This window comes from Harpia harpyja, chromosome 2 (assembly GCF_026419915.1).
Source record: "Harpia harpyja isolate bHarHar1 chromosome 2, bHarHar1 primary haplotype, whole genome shotgun sequence".
Lineage (NCBI taxonomy): Eukaryota > Metazoa > Chordata > Aves > Accipitriformes > Accipitridae > Harpia > Harpia harpyja.
In genome coordinates, this window is record NC_068941.1 from 18,447,787 (window position 1) to 18,469,859 (window position 22,073).

Sequence of the window (22,073 nt, forward strand, 5' to 3'; positions counted from 1 at the left end):
AACACTCTTTTAACAGACTGACTACAGTGAACAGCATCTATCGCCTTAATAACTGCAGCAATTCCAAACATATTTTAGTATTTGGAGGCTCTGCAAATTTTAGCTGTTACGGTAGACCAGCATTTGACAGAAATTAACAATAATAGCAGAATTTCCATTACTAACTAACTTGATTACTGATTCATGGACATTTTGATACCCCTACTACTTAGCATGATAAATGCAAGAGGGAACATTGACAGATAAGATTTTTACAACTACTTACCAATTAATTTTTTAAGAAAAGAAGCTGTTACGCAAACGACTTCCAAAATTGTATTTTTGGGGGGGGAAATAACCATTAAAATCCTAAATAAATATTTATGCTATAAATGTTCTTCAGAAATGTGGAACCTTATCTTCTATATTATCATTGGTTTTGAAACTGAAGATAAAAGTCAAGATCATGCAGAAACTTGGGAACCAAGATGCAGATTAATTCAAGATGAGGATAAGGATGGGGGAAGAAGGCAAAGAGGGTCTTTTGCTACTAAGTTAACAGCAGACATACGACCTGCTTGAAATCAGTGTGTACAGAGGCAAGTACGTATGCAAGCCTTCATAGAATTCAGGTTTACAGGATTAGTGTGTCTAAGTACACAGAAATTTTTACCTATGACATTATTCTTTAATCAACCAACACAAAGATGCTCATCAGGTCATATTTTCAAAGTTTTAATCAACTGCATTATCCACTTTAATTAATTATCAAGCACTCACTTATAAAAATGTTATATTTTCAAACTGAAAAATGTGTGTAGCAGTTGATGAAATACAAATGTTTTATCTTTTGCTATGATTACTAATACAATTAAAACTAATGATTTCTCTAGTCTCAAGACCATAGCTTTAATTTAATAATAATGTTAATTGATAAAAAGTCTTTCAGGTATTCAAATACTTATTTAGGAATTATAGCTATAAAAAAAAAAAAACAAACAAAATACAGGTTTTTTTAAAAGTAGCTTGGATAGCAGCTAGACTGTTCTTCGGCAAGACAGGAAACTGGTGATTAAATTTTGAATCCTTGGGGAGATTTCATATTTTAGAAATTGAAAAAATTATGTATTTTAAAAATTTGTATTTGAGGAAGATATTCTACATGTTAGCAATAGTAAAAGCGTTCAATGAATCCTCTCAATTAAATCTCAGTTAAATAGAGTAATTGTTTTGTTCAAGTACGAAATCACATGCTTCATTCACACATGTGCCCTGCTACACAGCTACACTACTAAGAGCATTTAATTTCTCTAACACACTTCAGAAAACCTGAATATAGTACCCTCTAAAAAATATAAAACTACGCAATGAAAGCACCCCCATAATCCTCAGGATGCAAATGTGATACATACAGAAAGTAACATTTTCTAGTTTTATGAGCTAACATAAAGGAGGTAATATAATTTGTTTTATTCACGTATGTGTGGAAGATCAATGCAATAACTCAGAAGAGATCACATTAGTATTAGTAGTAGTAATACAGTTATACACAGGCTGTACATTTCATTAGTACTGAATACTTTTATTGGTTAAGCCTTAATTTCATTAAGCAAATCCAATTTCTAAATTAGATATCTTTTTGTTTTTCAAAATATGAAAACTAAAAAATAATTATGAACAAATCCATAGGCATTTTGAAAGAACAGAACAGTCTCTTCATATTCTATGAATATAGTACAAGAATAGCAGAAAAGTGCTTTATCTTCACCTTGACTATGGAAATGCCTACCATTTTATAAGCACAAACAATTTTATAAACAATATTAAGACAATAAATTCACCACTGTAAAACTCCCCTCCATGAAAGTACATCCGAACAAAATAATTACAGCGAAAAACCAAAAAAGTTGAAGACATAGATTGATACTTACTTCTCTGATTGGCCTCTACCTGGTAGGTATAGGGATCATTGAGAAGGAGGATTGGAGAAAATAGGATATTCCAATTACAAAGACATTTGTTGGCAAAGAAATACAAGTATGTGTGTAGCAAGCAATTCGGTGACAATTTTTAATATATAAGCAACAGCTAGAGATGACCTAGATATGATTATAACCAATATAGCAAAACATCAAAAACATGGTGGTGAAAGGAACTTACATGAAAGTGCGGAAGATATGAGAGTGTTCAATATGCTTTATAAGGGAAAGAACAAGGACAACAAGATAATTTTCAAAGTATTTTGGGAAGACGGGTTTCAATAGATACAGAACACTGTTCTGTAAGATCTCATGGGAAGTTAAGTCTACAGAGAAAGAAAGGAAAAGGTAATAAGGATACTAGCAAAAAACGCTCCAATACAGCAGAAAGATAAGACAGACAAGATACCAGCTGGCACAACTGAAAGTTCTCAAGTGACTGTTACACAGGGAAGTCAGGCAGAAAGATCAAAATAAGTGAGATTTTTCTGAACCCGTGTAAGAGGCAAGGTATGAGCAAGCAGGGACAAACCCAGGATAGCCAAGCATAGATGAGATGCAACTAACAATGACAGAACAGTCACTCTAGAAACACAAAAATATGTTTTCATGAGGAGTTGGTCTGTTATTAAGAGCAAGCAATACCAATAGATGATGCCACACATTTAAAAGTATTTCACTAAAAGTCTTCAATAATTTTTTATTAAAGCCAACTGCAGTCAGGCAGCAAACATAAGTAAAAGCAGCAATGAGAACTGTTGTCTCAATTAGAGACTACCTAAATGAGTTAAATGTTTGGAACTCAATTGGCCTGATAATACAGATTTAAGGATACTGTGAAAATAAAACTATGTAATCCCAGAGTTGTAACTGTTGTTTTATGGATATTGGGTGAGGTTCTGCAAGACTAAAGAAAAGTCTTGTGTTGTTTAAGAAGCAGGAAAAGGAAAACTTAGAAATTGAAGAGTAGGCTGCTTAATCCCAACAAACAGAAAAAATACTGGCAAAACGTTTATATTTATGTATACACACACACACAATTTCCTAGAAGAAAAGAAGATGAGTAACAGCTGATGTGGATTTGTTATGAACAAATCATGTCAAAGCCATTTTTTTTTGTTGCAATGGCAAAGTAACAGGACTTGTGTTCAGGGAGACATCATGTATTTTGACTTTAGTAAGGAGTCTGGCACTGTTTCACGTGGGCAATTTCTTAAGGAAAGTAGGGAAGCACGTATTTAGAGGATACTACTATACATCAGATGAAAAGCCAGTTGGAAAGCTATATTCAGAAAGCTATTGACGGGCATTCCTTAACTGTGTACTATCTATTTTCTTTAATGACCAGTTTAATAGAGTAAGACTGCAAATTACATTTGCAGACATGAGTTGCTGCAAGTCTGCTGGAGGACAGGATGAGAATTCAAAAGCAGTTTGACAAATTTGAGAAATGGTCTAAAAAGAATACAATTCAGAATGTTTAAAGACAAGGTTCCACAGTCAAACTACACAGAGGAAGAGAAACAAATGAGTAGATGGTGGTTCTTCAGAAAAGACTGAAATTTATATTGGTTCATACACTTAAAAGAATTAACACTGTCATGCTGTTTTGAAACAGATACCCATGGGGATGTGAAAAGTACTGGTCTGTAAAACAGGTTGTTTTCTACTTATTACTGGAAAGGCTTCAACTGCATTGCTGAGTCTACTTTGAGGAAGACAGACAACCGAAGAAGAGAGGAACACACAAAAAAAAAATCAGGGGTCAAAAAAACCATAACTTATGGCAAAAGACAGAAAGAATTGGGTTTTTAAATCTGGAAGCAAAGAACTGCAGGTCACAGTAATCCAAATAACTGGAAGTTGTTGCAAGGAGAAAATAAATAATCTGTTCTCTACAAAAAGAATAAATATATAAGAAGTGATAGAATGCAACTGCTGCAAAAAAGAACTGGATACTAGGCTGAACACTGGGAAAAGACTGCTAATGATAGGGCTTCTAAGGCCCAAAAATATATTTGCCGAAGTTTTTAACAGAAGGTTGGACAAACATTAGTCAAGATTGGTTTTGGTGTAGTTAAGCCTTCTTTGGGAAAAGAGAATGGATCAGGTGACCAAAGCTCCTGCCCGCTCTGTTTCCTATGGTGCTGTGATTACAAAGTAAAATGCAATCCCTCAACCTAGGAAATGTCCAAAGACTAAGAGTTGCCACTTGAGCTTCAAAGCGAGAGTGGGATCTGAAAGTGATGCACACCATTTGTATGCAAATGAATTCTCTCATCTCTTTTCTCCAGCCATCACACACAGTTCCTCCCCTCACCCCCCACTTCTCACCTCCCCTCCACCTCCATCGCAGTAGGCTGGGCAAGTGCAAAACATGGCATCTTTCTGCAAGTACACTGCCCTCTCGCAGTAACCTCTACACATTCTACCACCCTATTCAGGAACGCAAGTCCTGAAGCATAATGTCACGTCCCCAAGTGGTGCCTTGCTATTAGATCGGAGCCTCTAAATATGCAAAAGCCAACCTTGTGATACAGATCACACATGGGCTTCAAGGGGTACAAGGGGAGGGTTATATCCTCGCCCTCCTACCTCCTCCACCTCCCCAAAGCAAGCCACATGCCAAGGAGAGAAAAATAAAAGCCCCTTATGCTAACCAAAGTGACTTTACATCTCCACAGTAAATTATGCTAATTAATGTGAGCTCAAAATGGCTCAGAGCTATTCTAAAGGATACAACTATTTCAGATCCTCTGCTCTGTTCTGAATTATTCCTCGGCTCAGTCAGAAATTGTCCACAGAAACATTTCTGCATCAGAAAGGGCCTGTGCACCAAAGTGAAGTACTGCCATGCTTCTACATTTTCAAAAACAATTAGTTTAGAAAGAAAAAAACCCTACATTTGATCAAAGAGCATGGTGAAATATTTTTTGAATTTCAGGTTTTAATTTGAGAAGGAAAAAAGGACTTAACCTAAATGTAATCAAGCTGTTTTGTGAAGAATAAAAATAGTTTCCAGCAGATGTGTCCCATGTAGGAATTTCATATCTTTGAGATTTAAATTCATCAAACTTGGTTTACATTGATCAATGCATTCGAGAGTTATTAGGAAGAAACTAAACAGTGAGACTGCATAGGTGTAATTTCTTTAAGTCAGTTTAAAAGTTAAAAATTAAAGAATGTAAATAATGAATATTTCAGTAACATATATCTTCTGTTAAACCACAAACGTAAAGAATTTTCCCATACAGTCCAGTTGGCCAGAAAATTGTCCTTGATAAAGAGTATCAAACAAAACACTTATTTATCACGTATGCCATAGCCCACCTGGCTTGTCAGCTTGAGTTAAGTACCATTCTAAAATATGAATATATGCAGCCAGAGATCAAGAGCTCTGTGCTTCCTAAAGTAATGAAACCAGATAAAGGAGCCTAAATAAAATGTAACTGGTGAAGTAATGGGTGTCCAATGGGATAGTATTTAGTGTAGCTTGATCATACTAGTCTGCTGATTGATGTATATCAGAGGCAACACGTACTATGAAAGGAGGAAAGAAATGCTCCTGGTTTAGATTATTTTTGTTGAAACTACTCTGGCATCATGATTTGGTACAGTGCCATTGGATGCATGTTGCTGTGAAGTCATTTTCAGATGGAAATTAGAGACAATTAAATAGAGAAAAAAAAAGGAAATAAGTATCAACTTTGACAGTATCTAAAATTCCAGTGAATAGTGCTCATTGAAAGCATGAATAAACTATATTTTGAGGTAAAAAATCACAAGCTTCAAATACAAAAAGTCATCAGACAAGTTAAATAACTAGCATCCCACAAATGGATGGAAGTTACAGTTGCAGTAATAGGGCTCAAAACCCAACAAGTCTGCTGGTGCTTTCCATTTCTGACAAAATCAGAACTAAGCAGAAACAGCTCTTTTTATTTGCCTTTTCAAAAAAAAATTTGACTGACCAGAGATGCCTATAGAAAGCTATTTCTGGGAAAAATTAAACCCACCAGATTACCATCTCTTTGAAGCAGAAACTGTCTTTTACTATACACATGTCTAGGCCTATGTACAGTGCCATGAGATTCCAATTCATAACAAAGGCTTCCAGGCATGCTGTATCACCAAAAAAAGTTACATAATGGCAACTAGTAAACATAGGAGCCATTGCATGGCCCTAAAAGTACAAGTTTAATAGGACTGCAAACAAAGAGACTTACCAGGTAGCTATTGTTTGATTTTAAACAGCAGTTAAAATAGCCTAGCATTAACTTTGAAAACTGCAAAATTAAATATGTTAGAAATTTGCATTCGAGAAGACAGTCAACAGATTGTAACAAAATCTACCTATTCTAGTTACATACTAGGTACAAATTCTCAGCATGTGATCTGTTAAGGTCATAAAGGAGCCTACAGTCTCAAGGTCTTGTTCAAAAAGCGGGCAAGCCTGGCAAATACTCAATAAGAACAACTTCTCAGGACCGGCCTAGGAATCTGCAAAGATGGGCTGCACTTGCAGGCCTTGAAAACACTATGAGGAGACACCTACAAATGTTCATTGCTTCACACCAGTAAAATATTTAGGGTTTCCTCCTCAAAAGGGCAGTTTTGCTCTTTAGGATTTACAAGCTTGCTTGACTGTCTTAAGTTCCTTTCTCAAAAAGACTTTTTGGAGTTCCCAAGTTTACAAGCTCTGCAAAAATAGTGCAGAGTTTGCATTTTCTTTAAATTGATAGATTGCAAAATATGTATAAAGTGTTCACAGAGATTTTGTCCCTCAACCAAAGCTGTATTTATTTAAAGATGCTCATAAAATTCTGCTAGTCACATCCCAGAAAAGCTCCCATTTCTTGAATCAGACTGTTGGAAGGATAATGGGGATGGTTTGCTCCTATCCTCTGCTTGACGATTCTGTAACTGTGTGAAATGAACTTCTGCATCTTGTGCAATTTTTGAATAGTTTTCACAGTTAACATCAAATAATTTGCAAGTTAAAGTCAGATATTCATTCTGATATTAATTAGTTGTGCTTCCTCAGAATAGTTCATGGGATGTAATTTCAGTCAAAGCACCTATTTTTTTTCAAATACCTCCAGTTGAGTATCAGATTGAGTATGGAACACACAACTTTACCAAATTGATTAATTTGGAAGATGTCAGATATTGTTTACATTATATGAAATAGTATGCTAGTTATAATTGCAATATATGCCAGCTACAACAACACTTCTTGTTTTCCAGATATCCATTTCGTCCTCTGCAGACAGCAGGTATGTTTTTACTAGTATTTAAACAGGGTCAGAGAAGACCTTAAGTGTATGGCAGAAAACCTAACAAACACACTTCTGAAGACAGACAGAATATACTGCTTCTCACCTCTTCTCTTCAGAGCATTTTTTTTTTTTTGGCTGAACAGGGAGAACAGGACCACTGTTTTGCTATGATGCGCTCCTCTATTCACATATCACAGCTCTCATCACCAGCTGTCTCGAAAGGCTCTTACTCCTGTGAACTGGCTCACTCAGGCTTTTTGTCAAGCTGCATGTCTGTTGCCTTCTTTGCTTTGGGCATCAGGAATTAATTTTTTGTGTGGAGTGAAACTGGCACAATAATCAGATCACTTTCTACCTTTCCTGTTATATAATACAGGCACAGCAGGGTTGAACAGTGATAGCATTTCATTGTTTTCCGTAGAAAATTATGAGTTAAGAGAGAATCTTCATGCATAAAAAGATTTGGGATTTCCTGGGAAACGGTGCAAGATGGAAGAGATTAAATTCTTTGGCAAGTGCAAGGTGAGTTTGGGTGGGGAGGGGTTAAAACTGAATTAGTCTGAAGCAGAGTTACTCTGACTTATTAGTTTGGTTATACGGTATGAGCCCTGTTTCTTGCACTGGAACCAATTAAAATGCCTAGTACGTGAGAGCAAGCATTAGGCACGTAGCACCCTACCAAAGTGTTAAATGAAAAAGTTTTAAGCTTGCTTCTTTAATCCGTCCCACGTGTCTCTCCTCCTTTCACCTAAGTGTCCTGCTCAGGCCATTACACATCTCATTACAATGACCTTAGTCGAAGTTAAAATTCACTGTCTGTATAACTCTATTGATAGCTAAGGTACTGCTGTGAGAACCTACATGTGTAAGATTACAGTTGAATAGAATACAGTCTGCACTGGAGCAGTGTACAGTCTTTTTTCTTTTAAACAACTCAAATACAGGTATTTAATGAAATCGTCATGTTGAGAGGAAAAGATTTACTCAGATTGAACAGGAAATATAAAAACCAAGTTCCCTTCTCTCAGTCCTGGAGCCACCCCTTTCCAATTGAATGAGAGACAAGAAAAAAAATGTATTTGTAATGTTCAGTATCCTATGACTTTAAAAATTAGTTCTACTTGTGCTGAAAAGCAAGCACTGTTTACCCTCAATTCTTTAAACTAGATCTAATCACTACAAAAAAAACCCCACCGTACTTTGACATTAACGTTACTGAAAACTTTGTCATGCAAAGTGTTCACTCAAGCCATTTTTAGAAAATGTCCTTATAAAACAGGTTTTTCTGGTTTTGCTTACCTCTTGGGTTATCACCAATGATATTGGTTTTGCCATTCCAGTACCAGAGTAGCAATGTTGCATCACGTGATCCTGAGAGAATGTAACAATTTCCTCCAATATAGGACTCAGAACGAGCAAGGCAGGTTACAACATCCCAGTGTCCAAATATTACTTGTATCAGTTTACCTAAAACACATAAAATTGATTGTTTTAAAATGACGCTTTTATTCTTTCTAAGGCAAATTAAATACATTATAAAGTATTTTAGAAATATTTTCTTTATTAAAAAAAGGTTCCAAAAAGAACTATAGTGGAGAGTGCTATTTTTTTTTTCTTGGTTTGGTGGAAATTTATTTAAAAATGCAGTAGTCCCTAAAAAAAAAAATTTACAGTCCATAAATAGTATACTTTATTCAAAGGCCAATCATGCCAGAAGGATTTTTTTAATTCTATATGTTTACATTCACTTTACAGACAGGAAACATGATGGGATTCTCTTTTAAGACAAGTTTAAGGTAAGTTCACTGACAAAAGTAACAGTAACAATGCAAATCTGATGATGATGTGGGAAATGGAATCAGAAGAAGCTACAGAACATTTAGGACCCAGAAGAAATAGGTAGTGTGAGAGCACATATGTGTATATAGGATATGCAGCTTTTGAGCATCTCCTTAAACAGAGAAAAGGAGATTTAGACAAAAAATTCCTCTTGTACCCAGGTTTTTGCATCACCATTTAAACATTTGCCAATTATTTCAACCAGCATCATTCCCTTTTAAGAATTTCTGTAATGTTCAAAAAACCTCAGAAGACAGACCTGGAAAAAACTCTCTCACCCATTGATATAGGACAAATACTTGTACCGCTGATAAGAGACATAAATGTTAAAAAGAAAGGAAAGCCCAGGCAGTTAAAAACATGCCATTCAAGAGTCTGTATAAACATGAATATGACTATTACCTTTTAACCTTAACTAAACAGGACAATATTTTCAGAAAAATGTGAATGTGGATGCTCATGCATAGTGGATTTGCATGTGGGAAAGGAAACACATGTAAGGTCACCCACAGCAGATCTCTGCCAGACCACCCTGCCAGAGGCTGGCTCCTACACAGCAAACATGTCAAGTGTCCTGCCGGTTTCTGGATCTGCCAGCAGCATACGTGATCCTATAAAATGAGAATGTAAGCACTCAAATCCATCTCACTCCATTTGCTGGAGCCTAGCAACTGCAGATCTTGTACGGACGGGACAAGATACACACACACACACACACATTTCTTAATGCACCTACTTGGCCCATTCAGGTAACATGGGCCAGGCCAAATTCTGCATCCAGTGACACAAGAAAGTGTGATGTGTGATGCCATTAATGTGTGACCTCAGATTCCTCAGCCCAAATGCCCATGCATCCATTTGTGCTTTGGGCTGAATAAAGAATGAGGAAGAACAGAGCGGAAAAGAGTGATGACTTTGGAAGGATTAACAACACAAGCCAAAAAAGAAATAGGAAATGCAAACTACTGTACCTGAAAGAAAATGTCCTGAAAAGTGTTTAAAAATAATAACTAGTAACATGACAAGTAGTAACACAAATCAGTATTGGGACTCAAATTAAGCACATCTAAATGAAATATTTTGGTGCATTTATTAAAAACAATTAGTCAATCATATAATATGGCTAGTAGGACACATTTCGTAGCCCTCTTTCTGCGCAATACAAAGGCACTGTATTCATATCAAGCCACTAAATAACATTAACTGTAACAAAAGACTTAAGGGAGTGGTTCTGAGGAAAGAACAAAAATAATTTTAACAGCCTCATTTATAATAGAAGATCAAAAAGGTAATTGCATTAAAGTGGAGAAAACCTGAAAAAAAACCCAAGAGAAAGGTATGAATATCTACAAAAAGGGGGAATTACTTTAGTACATGAAGAAAAAATAGAATAACATGATGTCATTTAAAGGAAACCTGTACGTCAGATTTAGCATAGAACACTGACAAAACTTATTAGGCAAGTATAATCCTCTAAGAGAAATTGCGAAATGAAGTACTATCACATGAGCCTTTTCTGACTGGAAGGGGCAAAACCCTAGAAGGTACACTTACTGTGCAGATCTACCTTGCATCAGAAAGGAGAGTAACTCAGCGATCGAGTCTTTCACTCATCTCTGAGTCTCCAATAGTGTTCCATAGTGGTCACCTCTGCACACCAGGGCTTTAATTTGTGTCACAGGGTCACCTAACTGTCTCAGACGCTGACCAGTCAATAGATTTAGTCAGAAAAAGTTACTGAACTTCACAGCTAGGAGCAGTGAAACACTCACAGACTACATAACCTCATTTTGGCAATATACAAAAACATCTTACCAAGCGTATGTTTTTCCCTGAAAATTCAAGTTGTCAATTACATGGTTTAGATTTGAGAATAATTTAATTATGTAATATATTTTTCAGCTGTATAGCCGTAGGTATTCAACTACCTGAGGTGATTTATACTTTTAGAATGCAAGTTTATGCTATAAACATTGCTGAGTTATAGAGATCTCTCTTTCAATTATATTCTATGTTTATAGGTTCTGTTCTAGAAAACAAACATTTTTCAAGGCTATTTGTTTGACAGCTGTTCATGCAGTTGCACTGCCTTGTTAGTTTTACTTTGTTACTGTGCAGCTAAGGTTCAATCAATTCCATCAAAACAAGAAATAAGCTTTTGCTCTTTCATATTAGTAAAAAAAAAAAAAAAAACAACATTAATCTCATAAGAGTTCCTCAACTTTTTTGTTTGTTTCCTTTAATATGAGTTGTCCTCTCTATACAGTAATATCAAACTTTACCGTATGTGCTCAGATATCCCTTTTTGACAGAACAAATTTTCTAGTTAATGTTTTATTTGACAGCTGTGCTACGAATAATTAAAAGAAAAATAAGACTCAAGTCTCTGCACTACTGAATCTAAAATGCTGTCTAGAAATCATTCCCACTGCTGGAGGAAGGTTTTATTGTGCTTCTGCTATACTGGCTGTGCTGAGAACCCATAATTTATGTTAAAATTATTTCCTGTTAAAAAAGCCCAAATAAACCCAAAATCTAATAAGAAAAAGGTTCCCTTTTTGTGTAAGTGCTAAAATATAATTGAATTCAACACTTGTGATCACTTGCCATTATGCATTACTGATCACTTCATCTTTTTCCCTTGGTGTGCTGCCCATTTCAGAATAAGTATTTCACTATTATATTCTCATTTTAATCCGAAGCAAAATAAACTACATCTGAATTCACTTGATTTAAACTAGAGCTAGAGTTGCTATATTGACAAACAGGAGACACAGAGAAGACACAAATCTCCTGCAATTTTTTTGACAACTCTATTTTGGTTTATACCATAATTAGCTATGGTAACGAGATGCCTGCTATATCTGACTTACACAGGATGTAACTTAATGAGATATTTGTAGTTCAGATTGATACGGGACAAAGCCACCAAAATCATACAAGTTCCTTCCGTAGGTGTAAAGTAAAATATATCCTTCAACACAAAAGTATTAGTTCTCTATTCATATAAATCAAGAATATACACTGAATATTTATTACTGCTAACTAACTTTTCTGAAGATCTCCTTTAAATTCACAGTTTTATGTAAATTTATTTTCATCACTGAAAAAATTAAACTAAGAAGGGTCTAACTAGATGTCTGTATAATGAATTGTAGGCAGTCAATACAAAGTAAATGGAACTTCTCCTTTATAATTAAGGCTTTAAAATTGCAAAAATGACAGATATGCTAAAATATGCCATGAGATCTAGTCTTAACAGATTCTCATTAAAGACCATCCTGTTTTGTTAAATATTTTGGTTTTCCAAGTGTGAAAAACACTATTAACTAATATATTTAAGAAATTATGACACACATGTAGGATATTCCCTAGGGATTAATAACCTACTGGAAAGCTTGATGGCACACACACATTAACCACACCGGGTCATTAATCCCAAAGAAGTACCTTGCAGTAAGGTCGCTATTCCCATTATAAGATAATGAAAGGGAAAAAAATCATACCTATTTTTTTCTAGGGTGCCAAGGCTTTTAAATTCCTGTAGCTCTTACATTGAAAGATTCTTTTCTATTTAGCATGACACATGCATGACTTCAACAGTTTGGATACATGCCAGGTGACAGACTAATTTAACTGCTGCCCGTTATATCGATCAGTTTATGTTATATGAAAGAATTTGGTGGCTCCAAATCAATTTTTCTATTATACCATAGCTTTCAAAGGCTTTCATAAATATTCTTGCACCAGATTTCAAGACTTCACTTCTGTTCTTATTCTATGGTGCTTGCCTGCACTTCCTCAAAAAAAAATTCTCTGGTGCGGAAAACCAACCAGAGTTAAATTCAAGTAAGCACTCTAAGAACAATTAATTCTCCTGGAATGCAAAGCTTCACAAAAACTCATTTACTTGTGGAAACTACAGTGTAAGAACAGGCATGCCTGTCATATAGATTTGAAGTGTGATGCTATGGCTAAACAAGAGCTCCTTGTCTTATATTTGCCATCATTCCACAAAAATGATGGCATACAACACACAGTAGCAGTAGGTAAGAAAAGATTTGACAAATATTACTAATAGGGGAATAAATACATACTCCACTTTCTCCCCCTGCCCCCCTTCTTTCTTTATTTGAAACAGTAGGTTGATGATGAACAGAGAAATCTTTTAGGCTATTCCCATATTTTAAAAATACATTACCTGAGTCAGTAGAATAAACTCGGAAACTCTTGTCCCAGAAGCCACAGATCAAGATGTAACGATTATCAGAGGTGATGACAAAACACTGGGAATGTACCTGAATGCTTTGGTCTAAAAGGTCAGTGATTTGCCTTCTGTGCATACCTGTATTGCTGGCTGAACAGAAAGACACACAAATCAAGAAATTTTAGCATCCACATTCACAGAACAAAAGCACATTTTTAGAAACTTACGTTCACACCAAAGCTATTCCTCACTGCTGTTACTTGTTCTTTGTGGCAGGGACATTTTCTGTCTACTTTTACTATAAAATACTCATTACGCTTCTTGGAACAATGCTAATTCCTTGTAGTATATATTCTAAAATAGAAGAAAGCCCTTCTTTAAGTCAAATGCAGCTGACAAATATAAATGAAAGATTGCAAAAGGAATGATACATAAAAATGTAATAAGCTTCCTTCCCCACTTCTTCTAGTATAGGAAATTAAAAATTAAGAAACAGATGAAGGGAATGTAATTGTAAGACAGTACATATACATATATGCTATATAGTGGCTCAACTGCAGCAGACAATGGAATTATGATTTCAAAATCATACAAAAGTTGTATTGCATTGCAAGCATTGTAATTTAAAAAAAGGCTAACTGCAGTAAGCGTCACTACCATTGCACAGGTTTTTGAGCATTGCACAAGAATTAACCAGCTTATCTCCACAATCTCCTTTAGGATTGAGAGAAAATAATTTACCCTACTTTGATCACCTGCTGTTTTATTTCCCCAGATAATCTTGCATTGTGAACCCACAGAATGGACAGGAATCAATTAACAAACACATTTTTCATATTATATTTTGCCCTTATTAATTGATGTGTGTGCATATATATAAATACATATGGGTCCCTATAGATATATATAATGAAAATCCTACACTGTAGGAAGAACTTTTAATGTGCTTTGCTCCCAAAGGAACCTGACTCCCACCCCAGGCAAGTAAGTTCTCCTGGACCTGGGTTTGTCTGCAGACTGCTCGGAGCATCATTACTTCCATTCCAGGGGGTCCCCCAGACCTGTCTCTGTCCTGGTCTTGTGCTCTTCTTTACTCTTAACTTCCTTCCATTCTCACAGTCTAGCTATCCCCTAAGCCTTGGGCTTATTCCATTTACTCCATATCAAATCCTTAATTTATTTATGCTTTTGCTATGTTTAAAATGTTGATACTGTCTTGTCCATATGGGTAGCAAATAATTTAGCAAGGTATTGCCACTTGCTCCGCAGGTAACACATAACAGGGCCTTGACTGCTGTTGGGACCACTTAGAGAGTAACAACAACACATTATAAATGCACACTGAAGCGTTCTGTATGATAAAATAATGGCAAATACACCCCTCAAAAAACATGCAGATCAACACATTCAGTGCGGCTAAGACCTTCGAAAAAATTCACCTCAGAAAGAGGTCTAGGATCTACGTCATATCAGACATTGCTGTTTTACATCTTCCTGGGCAACTGGAAAATGAGGACAGCAGGAATCCCTCCTTATGACTAAGGCAGCACCAAGATTCCTGCTATAACCATGAAAGTGTAATTTTGTGGTCCTCTTAGGTGCCATTTCTAGGTAAACGTGTCTAGCCACAATTAAAAACCTTTAATATTATCTACATAATTACTTGCTTGTACTCAATGATGCTACTTAACAGTGACAAAGAAAGCCTTAAACCTTTTAAACCATGTCCAATATAATCACAAGGCTGATCTGAGATCTATTGTATGAAGAGAATATTAAACCATTTTTCAGAACTGTAAACATTAATTGTAAAGGTTTTTATACCAAACAAAAGTCAAAGTATTTTGTAAATTAAAGCAAGCCTGAAAATGGAATTATAATTTTAAAATTATGAAAAATGCAAATGAAAATAAAAATTTTATTTCCTTCCTAATGTTCTTCACAATATGTAGAAAAATTATCGGACAGGCCCAACGTGCTTTTGGGTTTTTTGCTGTGGTGTTTTTTTGTATTTTTAAGATCTACTTGATAGCAGATTTTAAAGCAGAATATACATTTCCTGCTCCAAACATTTTTTGGATAAAATCTATTTCAGGAAGGAAAGGAGAGTTACAGCACATGTCCTCCTCATTATAATTTATAAGTATTGCATTATTCAGATGGGAATTGATTTTAAAAACTTTGGAAAAACATTTTTTCAGCTCTATAAAATGGTTTGGTATGCCCACACTGTTCCTGATTTAATTATCATAGAGCTTACCCAGCAAAATGGCTACAAAGCAACAGTCTGTATCTACAGACCAATACAATGCAGTTCCTACTGTGATATGCATATTAGTTTTGAAATTAATTCTCACTGGCTGACAGACCTGTCATTCTAACCTATCCAGGCAAGTTCATTTTTGCTCTGATTTTTCCATGCTTCTATAATTGCCCACTTCACTTCTTTTTCATTTAAACTACCATCCTGAAATGGACAGGTTAAAAAACAGCTAAGTTAGAAGTCTAATAGAATTGGGGGCAGGGAGCGGAATCGTGTCTTCTTTGCTCCTGCGAACTGTCCTACAACTAGTTTGTGTTTTGGGGTTGGGTTGTTTGAGTTTTTGGTTTTTGATCACGTTTAAGGTTCCATTTGCCACGCTACAGGCTCCTGAATTACAGTCCAAGTATGCACTCCCCAAAGTTGGGTCTGTAATGAAAGAACTGACCAAACTCTAACCATGCTAATAGAAAAATCAGCTCTATATAAACTAATAAACCTCTACAATAAAAAGTCATGAATTGAATCTATTACACTGAGTCATTAAATAAGAGAGAGACATTCCTCCACTCCTTTTTAATAAAAGAAAATCATACACAAATTTAACTAGTGATGCTGATCAAAAGATCCAATACCCTTGAAAAATGAATACTAATATCTCAATACTAAAATGGAATGGGCAATATATTTCAACTTTGAAACCACTTTGCAATTACACATTAATCCCCTCAGCCTGAACAGCAGGTCTATGAAGAAAGGATTGATCTCCTTTAATGATGAAACCCTGGCACCATGGTTTTATTTTTCACAACACGGTGCAGTTAAGAACCCCACTGTTATTATGAAAATTTCTTCAGCAAAGGAGCTCCATCACATTACCAGTGCACCAATTCATCATAACGTGCCTCGCTCCTGCTCATCAACAAGTCTGAGTGATGAAAAGATCCAATATTATCCTGACAGTACTTCATGCACATTCTCAATCACACATTATTACAGCATCCATATTAATTTTCACTGACACGCGTCCTAGGCCTGTTCAAATTAGGCAAACCAACGAGGGGGAGTTGATGAAATACCAGCATAGCCACAGCTCATTGCATTCCAATTTGCATGCAAATGGTTTATCAGGAAAATTCCATTCCCAGCAACCAGCAAGTGAAAAACAACCGTAATCTACACTTCAGGGCCACCATACAGAGCTTAATGAATCGCAAAGAGAGAAGGAAGTGACAGACCTATGAGAGGATCGATTTCCACTGGCAGCTGGTAAGGCTGGTCTTGTACAGCACCTTGATGAGCTGGAATTCAGGAAAGAAGATTTTAAAACTCTGCATTTTTTTAATACGTGAAACCACATACATTTTACAAATCAAAGCTACGTCCTTTTTTTTTAACTATTCAAGATTCTTCTGCATCAGTTGAATTAAAAAAAAAAAAATTTCCAGGTGCTTTCACAGGCTGTTTATTAAACATTTATTTTAGATTAGTGCTATTCTGAATGTATGCCATCAGCAGCAGCTCCGGTCCTGAGCCATAAGCTCTAGCAGATGCTTTACTGGCAACCTCTCCTGTCGCAACAAAACAAAATTAAGTGGTAAAGAGCACTGAAAACAAAATGTGACAACCATCTGCTGACTGTAGCAAATACTATTTTCCTCTTTACTTTTTAAAGCACTGCTTTGAACAAGTGAAGCACAAAGGACATTTTTTTTAAAAAGTCACTTTATGATGCAGACAGGGAAATCTCATAGTCATCTAGTATTTAAGGATTCATCCATCACCAAATCCCATTTATTTGCAAGTTTGCACAGAAGTTAATATATAATTCTGCCGACCTACATTTCATCTGGGCACCTGGCATACCAGTGAAATGTTTACCTCCTGAATTTTCCTTCAGTGTTAAAAAAAAAAAAAAAAAAAAGCCTTTTTTTTCCACAGCCTCACTAAAAACAAACAAGCAAGCAAGCAAACTCCCCCACCCCCAGCCCACAAGACATTCTTGGAAGCAGAACAAAAAATAATGGCTGAATACTTACACCTATGATTTTTCTATCTACCATCTATAGCTTAATATAAAAATTAGTATCAATAGCAGGGTTTCATGAGTAACTGGGAAGTCATAGTTCTGCTGCAATGAAACACTAACACAGAACAAAACATGAAATCCATGTGACAAAATGGAGGCACCCTCTTGGGTACCAGTGCCATTAGATGTCAGCAAAGCCACCAAACTCATATACAAAAGCAGGAATGAGATTTTTAATTACACATCACTGACAACTGGTCACTTGGCAACTTAACTTTTTTATCATGATGCTTCATTAGTAAAGACAATGCTGAGCCCACAGCAGGAGATATGGAGTAGCAATGATACCTGCCCTCTAATCCTAGCAGATCCCATTTTGGTATAAAATTTGAAGGCAACAATAGCGAAGGCTAGTCTCAGGAGTCCATACCCAGATATCTTAAGCGTAGCACTCAATTGACAGTCTGCAGCTGACCAGTCTGCTCTCAAAGAGGTGGGGTGAGGAGGGTTTTGGTTTTGTTTGGTTGGCTTTTGTTTGCCTTGAACTGTAGGTTTTCTTGAGCTCTTTGTAAAGGCAAGACAAGTGTAAAATGCCTCTAAATGAAAAAATAGTGACTCAGAGGCACAGCTTACTGGTCTCCCTTTCAGAGGTGAGGAAAAAACCAAAATCTGAAGGTTTTGTTCAACTCAAAACAGTTGATTACTACGCTCAACAATTGGTTTGCTTGCCCACAGATTATCAACCAGCAGATTTACAAGGAAATCAAAATCAACTCCTACCACTTTAGGACCTCTTCTTTTCCCATGACTGTTGTATGTCCACAAAGGCTATTTTTTAAAAGCCTTGAATATTATATGACCATGGTCACACATCCAAGGTATGAGAGGATATTGCCATCCTCCTTTCAAACAAACGTCAAGAGCCCTGTAAATAGTTCTTGCTCACAAGTTGTTATCTAGACAAGCCTCCCTTCCCCCCCTTCCTTCCCACCTTTCTTTTTAAGCATTTCTTGGGTGGGTGAAATAATACATAGATGTTTCTATTTGTACAATGTTGAGAGGTAATTTGTAAGAATTAGGAAAAAGTGTGGGAGTCATCTGGCTTTTTTCAAAATGTAATCAAGGACCATGGGTCCAGATTTCTTAGTAGGAATTTCGGTGATGTGAATATTACCCTGGTGCAAATATCCTCTATTTAAGTTATTTGAGTAGAAACTCTTTTTTCCCTTTCTTGAAAAGCCTTTGACCAGATTTACTGCATAGCACTGAAATAAACTCCTTTCATGGCCTGGGCCTGAAACTGTCATAGACCATGAGTGCATTTAAGATTAGAGAACCTTAGAATTGAAAACAGCATTACTATATTCTCAAGTCCAACACATTTTTAAAGGAAAATTAATTTGATTGGTTGCTATGCAAATGGATATGTTGTTTTCCTTTCATATTGACAAATACATAAGCACCTAATAACTTTGGGTTGTTTAAGTTAGAGAAGATACAGATTTCCCATATTATTTTATCTTCTAATTCTCATTGAGTGGCTTTAACATCAGAATATGGTGTTTATAAACAACTAGAAGAAGATAGCAGAAAAGATTTCAAGCAAGTTCTACATGCTTTAAAACTTTTCTTTGACATGATGTGGTTCAGGCTTCCATCTCACTGAAAAACAAATTCAAGAGAAAAGAGTGTGACTTTATCACAATCAAGTAGTGATGATATACTGGTTTTGTCTTCTTGTATAGTGCCTGATGGCCTGGAAAGCAACCTATTGTTGTTACAAACCTTTTGGGTGCTACACACCTTGCTACACAATAGTTCATATTACTTTTTTAAGGAGAAACTAAGTCCACATGTGAAGAGCATGCTGTGTCAATCAACTGGACTTGCTCTTCACGCTTTAAAACAGTTCTGCAGCAAATTTTGAAACAGACAACAGAAGTACTGCTTGATGGCAGTGGTTTCTTAGGCTATGTACTTTAATTCACTTACCAGGAAGATTGTGCCACTTGTTTACAGCAAATAGCCTATTTGCAGTAACTGTGATCACAGCAGGAGTGGCCAGACCAGGCTGGGTGTTGGCTGCTACATGAGTGACAGGGGAGTTAGATGGGAACTTTAGAACCATGATAACGTCCTGTTGAGCTTGGTCTGTGAACATCAACGGACTCTGCAGGAGGAGATACTGTTGAGTGCACACAACAAGAACCCAAATACAAGGGAAAAGAAAACATGGGGAGGAGGAAAGAAGACAGGACAAGAGAAGGAAGATTGGATTAAAACACACAAGATCCAATAGCAGCTGCAGTGAAAAGCAAATGCAGTAATAGTGGACAGGCTTGTGTAAACAACCATTTTCGGTAGAAAAACCTTCATGTACACTATTAATTTGAGGGCCTTGTTGAACACAGGGTGTCTATATACAAACTTTGCTACAGATCACAGCAGATTAAACTAAAAGTTTCCAATTGCCTATCTCTGCCAAAAGAATTCTCCTTCGTATTTGCAGAGATAGTATGTCAAGGAAAGCAATGTCAAACTACGATGGAACAAAAAAAAAAAAAAGTAAAAAAAAAAGTGAGCAAAAGAAATTCCCACTCCCAGAGATTGTCTCAAGTTGCATTAAATTGGCAGACTGCAATTCTTTACAAGCCAGATGAGAACATGAAAGCACATTAAAATAAACAGATACACACATACACTAGATATATGTTCTGTATATATTTCTGGTGTACAAAAATAAGATTTATGAATGCAAAGTAGAAGACTTCACTGCAAATGTGTTTCAAAGGACAAACATAATTAAATGCAGTTGTAAAGAATATAAAGTGGACGTGATTACAGACACTATCCTGCATTGTTTCTAGAAATACCACAGGGAGGGAACGAATCCAGACTCTCATTTTCAACATAATATTTTTAGGTTTTAGTTTTTTAATTTAATAAGTTGAAAAGTTTAATAACTTTTTAACTAAGCTCTCTAACAATACTGCAAATGTCGAAACAAAATATTGAAGACCTTAGGTCAGGATATCAAACATAAGGAGGAAAAGCAAAACTTAAGGAGTTTGTGATGGTGTGGTGTACCTAAAAAAGAGAACTCCATTGAGATGTAGAAATACAACCATCCTAGTTCACCAGTAGCCATATTGCTCTAGTATTTGTAATTTTCTAATAACTGAATTAGAACACTAGTGAAGTGTTCTTGGCTATTTTCCACCTGCAATATTTCATTACATATATGTGTATGTAAGTGCATACATTTAATGTATATTTATACAGAACTAATAAAAAAATTAAATACATTTGCATTTTTATTATCACTCCTTTTTAAAAAGTTATTAAGAGTACTTAGAAAAACATATTGCTCTATGAATTCCTATTTACAGTCTTTGCATAAAGGTGTAAATAAAAGCAACTAATAAGCTACCCAGACACCCTTCTGAGCAAGTGGCTAAAAGCCAATCAATATTATGAGTTAATCCTCCCTGGATGCTCATTCAATTAAAGGTGTCAGTAATGCCTCATCTGATGTGGCCTCAATTAAATCCAGCTATCTGATGGTTGAAAACACAAGGGGATACAGCAACAGCAGCAAAACCAGACAAATAGGCAGCCTTCGTGTGACTGCTAATTACTACACCTGGTGTATATTATGGCTTGTGCACTTAACACAGCACGTGGTAGCTCTCAATTCGGCTGTATTCATGCATACATGCACACACACATGAAAACAGAAAACTCAGTAAATAATGCAACTAGAAATAATTCAGAATTGTAACAGGAAAAACATCCTTACTGTATTTCACCTCCAGGAATACTACTTTTAAAAGCACTTAATATAGTGCTATTATAAAATCATGTATTAATAACCACAAAACCAGTCAAAGCAAGTGGAGAACTAAGGGGTTTTTTTCTGTGTGTACCTCAGCCCCAAAACCTCACAGGAGTTAGGAACAGTTAACTTCATAAAATTTAACTTCTTCCATTACATACTAAATCTTTACTAATTCAGCGGCATGAAAAATATTATGATAAAACCACACAAACTGCTTCCTGGCATCAAATTTATTTATGTAACAATGGGTCTGACAAATACGTCAACAATCAACTTCTCAAGTTCCTCCTCTTCCTGAAACAAATCCCTCTAAATTAGGGCAAGTGCCTAGTGCATGGCACCATGACAGATGGACGTATGGTGAGGGCACTTGGGCTCCCCAGCATCCCTGTTAACGGGGCTCTTCTGAAAGAGAGAGCCCCGTGGGTTGCACACACATGTCACTGCAGTGGTCTGCAGCCCTGGGACACTACGTGGGAGGTGCAATGGGGCAGCAGATCACAAATAAGCACAATCAGCTCCGTCCATCCAGTACATGGGATCCCAGAGCAGGAGCATGTCTACAGCACAGCTGTCAAAGTGTAGTATGTACTGGCTGCAGAAAGGGTGATGGGGATGGGGAGACAGTCAGCTGAGCAAGTCTCACGTACAACACATGACATA

General features: G+C 36.2%; 1 protein-coding gene across 4 annotated transcripts in view; it reads right to left on the reverse strand.

Annotated features, from left to right (window-relative positions):
• LRBA (LPS responsive beige-like anchor protein) overlaps positions 1-22,073 on the reverse strand; it is a 435,866-nt gene that overhangs the window by 21,258 nt on the left and 392,535 nt on the right. For 3 of the 4 annotated variants that reach the window (XM_052772257.1, XM_052772239.1, XM_052772231.1), the window contains 4 exons: positions 19,565-19,757; positions 16,782-16,844; positions 13,278-13,433; positions 8,537-8,704 (listed from right to left, as the gene is read on the reverse strand). In XM_052772257.1, coding sequence (XP_052628217.1) covers positions 8,537-8,704; positions 13,278-13,433; positions 16,782-16,844; positions 19,565-19,757 — 580 coding nt within the window. The remainder of the gene's footprint in view (positions 1-8,536; positions 8,705-13,277; positions 13,434-16,781; positions 16,845-19,564; positions 19,758-22,073) is intronic. The other variant, XM_052772249.1, reaches the window with a different exon arrangement.